The sequence below is a fragment of the Dipteris shenzhenensis genome, chromosome 15 (assembly GCF_047967505.1).
Source record: "Dipteris shenzhenensis isolate YYH24624 ecotype China chromosome 15, Dip_SZ_1.0, whole genome shotgun sequence".
In the NCBI taxonomy this organism is placed as follows: domain Eukaryota; kingdom Viridiplantae; phylum Streptophyta; class Polypodiopsida; order Gleicheniales; family Dipteridaceae; genus Dipteris; species Dipteris shenzhenensis.
The window spans coordinates 32661118-32670346 of record NC_141610.1 but is presented as its reverse complement, the minus strand read 5'-3'; the positions used below and the strand labels follow the sequence as shown (position 1 = coordinate 32670346).

The 9229-nt window shown below is 44.6% G+C and overlaps 1 protein-coding gene across 1 annotated transcript in view; it reads left to right on the top strand.

Moving 5' to 3' along the window:
- The first annotated feature begins 3137 nt into the window (after positions 1 to 3137).
- LOC147893699 (uncharacterized) overlaps positions 3138 to 9229 on the top strand; it is a 105108-nt gene continuing 99016 nt past the window's right edge. The window contains exons 1-3 of the mRNA XM_087386226.1: positions 3138 to 3328; positions 3422 to 3480; positions 3603 to 3643. Coding sequence (XP_087242352.1) covers positions 3236 to 3328; positions 3422 to 3480; positions 3603 to 3643 — 193 coding nt within the window. The 5' untranslated portion in view covers positions 3138 to 3235. The remainder of the gene's footprint in view (positions 3329 to 3421; positions 3481 to 3602; positions 3644 to 9229) is intronic.

Sequence of the window (9229 nt, the reverse complement as noted above, 5' to 3'; positions counted from 1 at the left end):
CATACGTCAATCCTTCAAGGCAAGAGATATGCAGTCCATTACTGCCACTCGTTCCTTTGAATTGGCTACTTATGGCATTATGGGTCCCTTACCTACATCCGAGGCAGGTCACAAGTATATCATTGTTTTGACAGATTATCTAACTCGGTGGACTATTGTAGCCCTATTGAAGACTCCAACTGCTTCTGAAGTTGCATATTTTTTGCTTAAATATCTTATTCTCCCTCACAATTGCCCCCAACACATTCTCTATGATCAAGGTTCTATTTTTAAATCCAAGGTTCTCAGGATTGTCACAAATCGTTTGAACATTCTTCAGCAGTTTACTAGCCCTCAATGGCCTCACGGAATGCCTAAATCAAACAATTAAGCTCATGCTCGCAATGTACATTGATCCTCGACATTCCAATTGGGATATCTCCTTGCCTTATGTCCTTGTTGCCTACAATACTGTAATCAGTGAGTCTACACTATTAGTCCTGAATGACTTTGTCACCAAATCCTCCTCATGGATCTCCTCCACTAGACCATGATGACTTCAGCGGCGCACTTAACTCACGAGTCCCTGAGGATCTTCGACCTACAATACTGCAATCCATGAGTCTACACGTATTAGTCCTGAATGACTTTGTCACCAAATCCTCCTCATGGATCTCCTCCACCAGACCATGATGACTCCAGCGACTCACTTAGCTCACGAATCCATGAGGATCTTCCACCTGCTCTAACATCCAATCTTAGATGTCCCCACCCCTTCGTCGTTCCAATTGATCAACTCGTGGCACTTATGGTGCTAGGAAGTCAAAAGGCAACTGAGCAAAATAAATGCGAAGTAAGAAAACTCTGTGGTTTGCGTTACATCTCGTTCTATTGGTATACAAGAGTTCCATGTTGGAATCAAAAGATGGAACTACCAACCCACACAATGTGTAGAGTGATAATATAGAGGTGCGGTGCATGTGATTGCCAATAAGGCTTTGCATTGCATGCACGTGGCATGCATGCAATACACTGGTAACACTCCACGTGATTACATCTATTGCATGGGTCGTGGATCACCCTAGCATCCCTCCATTAAACATGACCCAAAAGGGATGATGAGACTGAAACGTTGATTCGTTTATGCGACACCAGGTGGGGTGTGTGGGAAAACATGTAAAAGATCATGGAGGTGAGAAAACTGAGGACGAGGTAGAGGCTTGGTTAGGAGATCAGCAAGCATCTCATCGGTGGAGAGAGATTGAACTTGAATACAACCATCCTTTACAAGATTCCTCATGAAGTGATAGTACAAGGCAAAGTGCTTCGTTTGAGAGTGTAAAATAGGGTTCTTGATAAGTGCGATAGCACTTTGATTGTCACATCACAGTGTACTCATCTCATTAGGATCCAAGCAAGAAATATCATGAAGAAGGCATCGTAGCCAGACAATCTTGCGGGAGGCAGTAGATGTTGTGATCTGTTGTGATGTATTCAGCTTTAGTGGACAAGAGGGCTACAACATGTTGTTGCTTATTGATCCATCTAACTACAGTTCTATTAAGAAGAAAACAACATGCTATTACAGATATGCTAGTGGCAAGATCAGTCCCCAATTGGCATCTTAAAAAGCATGGAATTGAAGATGAGGTGCACGAGAGAAATTGAATTGAAGCCAAAGTTGGCAGTGCCCTTCAAATATCAAAGAACGTGCTTGAGAAGCTGCCAATGTGCAATGGAGGGTTTTGAACTATATTGCAAGAGAAGGATCACAAGGAAGGAAATGTCAGATTGACAACAAACCATAACATATAGCAGACTGCCGACCAATCTATGATATGGAAATTGAGATGCGTCATCGGGGGATCATGGACGATTCAGCATATGCAAGAGCACCTGGTCCCATTGGAGTAGCTATAGGATTGCATGTACTCATATGATATTTGACAACCATGTCATGAATGTATTTTTGCTGACTGAGATGAATGACACTAGAAGAGCGATCACGATGAACCTCCATGCCTAAACAATAGCCAACTTCCCCAAGGTCCACCATGTCGTATGCAGCGTGTAATTGATCCTTACAAACATCACTCTTGCCCACCCCTCCATGGTGAAAATTGTTCTACGCCTTTAAGATTTTTCAAATTACGAGTATCTTTCTCATGCTACCGTGCTCTTTTTTTTTAATGCAAGGCAACTATTTATCCCATATTCAAATTCAATTTTTATATGCTATTATTGAATATGTGAGACCAACCGAACTGGAGATCATTGGCTCTGTCTTACAATGTTTCGTCACACACTCTTGCCACCTGACAAGCATTCGAAAATGTAATCTTCTTTTATCAACTATTACATTATCGAAAACCAATGGACCAAAACTGAGGATTAATGGGTCATTACACTGATAAACCATGAGGGAAGGGCCTGTTCTTGGTTTTTATAGCTCTCAGAGACAAAGCGCGCCGCCTCTCCAACCATACACCATGTGGCTACACACACACACACACACACACACACACACACACACACACACACACACACATGTATGTATATATTACTTGCAATATGGAAAAATTATATCTTCTAAACTTCTATATTGAGAGTTCCTCTCTTTTGATGCATGTTCTTAATGCGAGCGAACGTGTGGAGTTAGCAAAAAAGATAACCAAGTTGGATGCAAGATCGAAGGATGACGACAACATTATGTAGACTATACAACATTGATAAATTATGAGCTCTTGCAATGCCCACAAGGCTCAAAACTTTTGGCATCATAAAATCAATAATAAAACACTACCCCTGACATTTTGTAGGGAGGATCGGGTCCTGATGGACCCTCTCTTGTGTCTCATGTTCATAGTTTTACTCATTTTTAAAAAAATTCATAAAATTGCATTGCGTTTAGTTGTGGGAACATTAATAAGGTCTCGTTCTATCGCCGGATTTTTACAATTGCGCGAATGTGAGCAACTAGTTTAAACGGATCTCAAGTTCTAATTGAGCTGGCGCGAAGGAGCTTGCTCTAGGTCGATGCCAACTGAGAAGTCAAAGCACGCCGTGGGCGATGCTAGTTGGGGATCTCGGGCAGAAATGATGATTAAATATGTGGGTGAGATACAAGGTGTGCACACGTGTAGATTCCGCGTTGGCATAAGACGGATTGGTGATTTGGCCATTTTTAAAGCCAAGAGGGCTGCCATGCTGGACCTGTCACGAGGGATTTTGTAGAGAGTTTGTAGAGAAGGCTGCCATGGCGCACAATTCCAGAGATGAAGATCTTCGAGTTTTCTTCCAAGCTGTTGATACCGATAACTCGGGCTTCATCAACGAAACGGAGCTTCAAGTAGAATTTCTCCTATTCTTCTTCCACTTCCTTCGCAACTAGACTTGAAAATTGCAGTATCTTGATTCCTCCCTTTCAATTTTCGATCCGCAGCAAGCCCTGGCCAGTGGCAATTTGCGCTTTCCTCGATCCATCATCGCTCAAATGATCAGGTGCTCCTCCTTCCCTTCGCAATATAAGTTGTAGCTTGTTGACAAACGTCTTATAGTCTTGCTCTCAGAAGATAGAGTCGTTACATTTCGCAAGCTGACGTGGATCGGCTTTGATTTAATAGGCTTTATGATCGCGATCAAAATGGAAAGATGTCCTTCGAAGGTAATTTCTGTTAAATATTCAACTGTAGGAGTTTATGTCAACAGGTTTGGTGACTAGTCATCATAGAACAAGTAAATTTACTGTCTGCCAGTTGAGTCGCTACCTTTAGAGTCAACAATAATTTTGTACATCTCACAATTTGGCCAAGCATTGCTATTTGATTTTACCTACATTTTTAAAGCATTGCTATTTGATTTTACCCACATTTTCACACGTGCCTCCCTTGGGTCGAGATACCTCATCCATTTTAGATCAAAAGAGTGAGACGCAACGAAGAAGAGACACGACACACAAGGGCCACCGGAATTACTGATTTATGTTGAAGGGGACTACTTCTTCCAGAGAGAGTGGGCCAGCCCAGCCATATATAATTTTGGTATGTGGCAAAGGGAGCCAAGAGCAATGGAACCACCCCAAAGAGAAAGAAAAGTTTAATGAACTCCTTAGAAGACCAAAATGGTGTAAAGACCAACTATAGTTTCGTGCGTGAAATGCAAGACGGAGAGCCTAAGTGCTTCTCCCTATCACCACAACCACGAACAAATCATCGAGTACAAGCTAAAGCTCAAGTAAATTGTATAAGAGTGATTAAGCTTGGTACAATGGAGATAGATGCAGCTTGTTATGTCAAATGATCAAAGAATGTATTGTTGCTAGACAAAGTGGCATGTATGTTTTTCCGGAGCATATCCATGATTTGTTGCTGGTGATTTGTACTCTTCCTGCCTATGGTATGCTTGAAGGGGTAGGGCTGCCTACAAGATTGCCTAGGCCCCCACTTCTTTTCTTCTCCTTGCTACTCTGTTTCCTTTCTTTTCCCTTATCAAGCAGCCCGTTCATCCCCCCTCCATCGTTTCCCTCTGACCTTTCTCTCCTCCTTTCTCTCCTCCTTTCTCTCTGCTTCCTTTTCTAGTAGGTTCAAGGTTCTTTGTCTGGCTTGGGTAACAGTGTTCATACAGTAACCAACTGGTCCAGCAAGAGGAGCTCACATGGCAACATCCTTGACTCGAAGAGCCATCCGAGTGTCCATTTCACTCTAGAACAAACACAAGTAGAGCTTGCTGTCCAAGAGCTTTAAGATTGAGCTGCGATGGAATGTATTGTAGGTCTCACACCCAGATGGTGCCAAAGTTTGTGATCAAGTCCGGGCAAGTTTGGCACTGGAAAGAGACCCCATTCAAGAGGTCACCCGCTGTGGGAGATCAAGCTCACCTTGTCAGCAACTACCTAGCTCTTGCTACAATGAGGCCTAGTATACCTGGGCTTGTAATTGGAATTTCTATTACCTTGGTACCATGGGTTCACAGTGGATGACATACAAGGGAAGCATCATGTTCTGAGGTTTTGGTTCCCTCCATGGTTCCCTTGCTTACCTAGGGAGTATTGGGACATCCTTCCCTAATATTGATACTTATTTTAAATTTGTCTTTGAATCCCCCACATTTGCAGCAGTGGTACTCATGGGCGATGGATTACAAAAGGTCCGTCTAGCAGTTAAGGATCTGAAGTCCCTTCCTTCATAGATGCTACTAGAGACCTTGGGAGGAGAAGACAGCTGGAGGACTGATTGGCTCCCGAGGACAATGCGTGATTATCCTAGCTTGCATGATTGCTCAGGTGCTCATATTCATCCACAGGTGGGTAGGGCCATCTTTGGAAATTAAAAGAAAAATTCATTTTAGTACCCCTTTTGATTATTTCCATGTTCCTGCATTCCTAAGCCTTTGCTGAAATTACTTATCCTTGCAAAGAATCTTGCTGAAGATATCTGCCACATTGTCCATTTTAGGACAGTATATGAGATCAATATCACCTCCCTGGATCTGCCCTTGTATGTAAAACAAGTGCATTTGAATGTGCTGGATTCTGCAATGCCAATTTGACCATCATATGTAGGAGGGGCTCCATTTTGTGGATGTGAAAGTCAAGCATCAATCTCCTAAACCACACACACTCTATAGTGACTAGAAGATAGAGCAATGGACTGTCGTTTGTTACTGATCCAAGATAATGAAGCACTGTCATATCGTAATGTAGATCAGCACATATCATGATGAAAGCAGTCACCACCCAGAGTGTAGTGCATCCCAACATTAATAGTATCATAGATACACATGAGCCCTTGCTTAGAATCAGGAGGTTCACTGCCAAATTGACTGCAAGAAGTGAAACTCATATGAAGCGATGGCAGCCCTAAAGTCCATGGAACTGGAGGGAACTGAATTGAATGCCAAGCAGGATTTTTAGTGATCTGTTGAAGGGGTGTGACATATTCGAAGGACTGATGTCTTTGCATTAAAGTCTCCGGCTACGGGTATATGTAGTGTGTGCAAATAGAATTGAGTCAATCAGCAGAGGGATGTAAAGAGAGGTTGCCGACCTGGTAGGAAATAGCATACTGCAATGTAAATGCTCCTTTAATAATGTGGGTGCTTATCCAATTTTAACCATTGACGTTCCAGGGGATGGCCAAACAGTGCTGTTGCAATTTGCATTCCACCCATATGGTGGAGTGGACTTCTAGGTCTAATGATGGGGTTTCAGCAGCTGTTACAACCTCAAAGACAAATCTCTCCTGTACCAATACAACCTCAAGGACAAATCTCCTGCAATTCGTATGGAATCAGCTGTGTGTAGAACAAAATGGTCTCCCTCACTCCCTCTCTCTTTTTTTTTTCCCAAAAAAGAGACTTCTATTAAGTATTAAAGAAAACCGTTAGAGCAAGCTCCATACGGGAATACGGGATACACCATGCAATGCATGAAAAGCTCAAGAGCCAAAAAGAAAGGATTGGGGCTGATAGTGCCATCTCAATCCGGTAGCAACCTCCGAGAAAAAGGGAGAACCCCTCCAAACTCGAAGAAATACAGTCCTCCTAGAAGAGGCTGCCCGTGAAGGGCCCTGCATACTAGCCCATATAGCTATCAAATTGTGAACCGTGTCACTCCAAATACCCGTGAACACCTGTGATAGGTGTATCTGGGTGTCATCCAAGGCCTCTGTGCATCTGGCTCTCCAAATGTGCCAAGAGGAAATGCTAGCCAAAATCTCCCAAGAGGTGTCCACTGAAACATGTGAAGCTCTGAAAGGAATATGTGGTACATCCTGAAGAGAGCAGGGCTCTATCACCTGCCGGCGGATTGAGAGTGCCCAAGAAGAAGGCTCACTCTCATAAAACACCTGGGGCCCAGTAAGGGATAACCATGCGACCGAGCCCCAAGTCATGAAGAAAGGGGAAATATGAAAAATGCTGAGTATCCGAGCAACTCCTTTCCAAACAATTCTGGCTTGATTGCAGTCCCCAAGGCAATGTCGTACTGCCTCCTCTGCAGAATGACAGCGAGGGCAAGTGGGATCAGCCCCAAGTTGTGATCTCCACAGGTTCACTGTAATCCCTCCAAGAATAGAAAGCCAAAAGAAAAGAGTGATCTTTCTATTTCTGAGGGATTTCTAGAGCCTCCAGAAATTCCTACGCAAATCTGCGGTGATGAAGAAGCTATCCCAATGGGGGGCTCTGGAGGGAATCCAACCTCTACTGCTCAGCTGAAATCTCCTGGCATTACCAACCGTGAAACGAAAAAAGGGAATCCCCCTCTCTCGGTGCCATGATCTATCCACTCCCACTCTCCTGGGTCCCACTGCAAGCACCTGATAGGTTCACCTCCATATAACCACAACCTCCAGGATCCCAGGGCCAAGAGCAGAGGGTCGGGGTCTAAGTACCACTGCAAGCCCGCTCCATGGTCCACAAAACCAGCAATCCTGACAGGCTGAAAGGCAACCTCTAGAAGAATATCATCCGTGGATCTAGAGAGTATACCTCCATCCCCAACGTCAAAGACTAGAGCATCTTTTCCGAGATCTCGAAGAGCGATCACCTGTAGAAGAACTGTGTCCTCGAAAAAGCTCCCATCCAAGTGGTGGAAGTAATAGGCATCTCAACTGTCCATTCCACCGGGATGGCTGCATCTATCTACTGAATCCTGCGTGCTACCCCTCTGAGGTGATTGACGGACTGTAGCCTCTGATCCTCAGGTAGCTTGATAAAAGCCTTCCAAGTGCCTACTGTGTAGGCGGGGTCTCTCTCCCATCTAGACCATTGCATATAATGGGAAGTGCCTAGTGGTCTGCCATGCTCATCAAGTATACTATCGTTCCAAATGATCGGCTGCCTATCAATCTCTTCAAGGGCAGAGGGCGGAACCCTTCGAAGAGTGTTCCTGAAGCTCCCCCAAGCTTTTAAGTTGGCAGTCATGAGAGGAGAGGCAGGAGACCTGAGAGAGGCGGAAGTAAAAATCCAGCGAGGGCTGTCCACCCAATCATCTCTTAAGGTAGGTGTGCAAGCCTGAATGCGTCGAAAAAAGAAATCCTTCCAAGGTTCCTGCCCAGGCATGAGTCCCCTCACCACCACCTTACAAAGCAATGCCCTGCACTGCAAGTCCGGCTCAATGATATTAAGGCCCCCTTCCCATGTAGGAAGAATAATGGTCTCCCAAGCCACCCTCGCTGCAACATCTGCCATGCCATCAAGTCCACTCCATAAAAAATTCTTGACTGGTCTAATTAGCTGAGTGATGCAATCCCTAGACCGGCACTAGCAAGAACACACAAACCAGGCGGTGGCCAAGAGAACCTGGTTCACTACCACAACTCTGGAGGCAAGGTCGAGTTTGGTTGAGCTCCAAAAAAGGAGCTTTTTTCTTATACTTTCTAGTACTGGGGCAAACTGCTGTGCTGGAGAGATGCCCAATCCTACCTGGCATCCCAAATATCTGACAGGAACACCCCTCCGAATCCAGGAAAAGCTAATGTCAACTTCCCATCCTGGAGTGTCCTCATCACTGATCCAAAAGCCAAAGGATTTATGCCTATTAATGTGTGCCCCTGCAGCTGAGCAAAAAATATCCAAGGCTGTCCGGAAAGAATCAAGTGACTACGAAGAAGCCTCAATAAAAATAGCAGTGTCATCAGCCAACTCACAGTCAAGAAGCTCCTGCTCCTGTCTCAAGGGCAATCTCAACCTATAAAGCTCAGCCTGAGATCTAAGGAAGATACTCATAGCTTCTGCCACAAAAAGAAAGAAAGAAAGAAAGAAAGAAAGAAAGTTTATTAAAGTCTTCGGAAGACCGATGGGTCTATGAGACTGTGAAAATCTTGATACAACGAGCTATGGTAGTGGAGCTACTAAATGAGCGTCCATACCAATGCAAAATGCAAAAAATGCAAAAATGCAGAATGGCAGTACTAAGTCCTAAGTCCTAAGTACAACATAGTCATGTCGATGGTCGACTATATATCAATCTCAGCATCATCATCAATATCATCATCATCCCCAGCAACAGCAAGATATCAGGATGGATGAGGCAGTGGAGGCATGAAGTCGGCAATAGAGTGCTGTCGGCCACTCAGAGGTACGGTCCTGGCACGTCTCCTGGTCGTAGCTCTGCGTCTAACCAGGGCTACTGTGACCCCCGTCGGTTGGGCTCCGACTCTAAACAAGGAGGGGATGTCTCCAAGTGTGATCTGTGTGTCGACCCTCTGAGCTGTCGGGTCACGGGCTCCGGGTCACGGTCATGTCGAGGCCT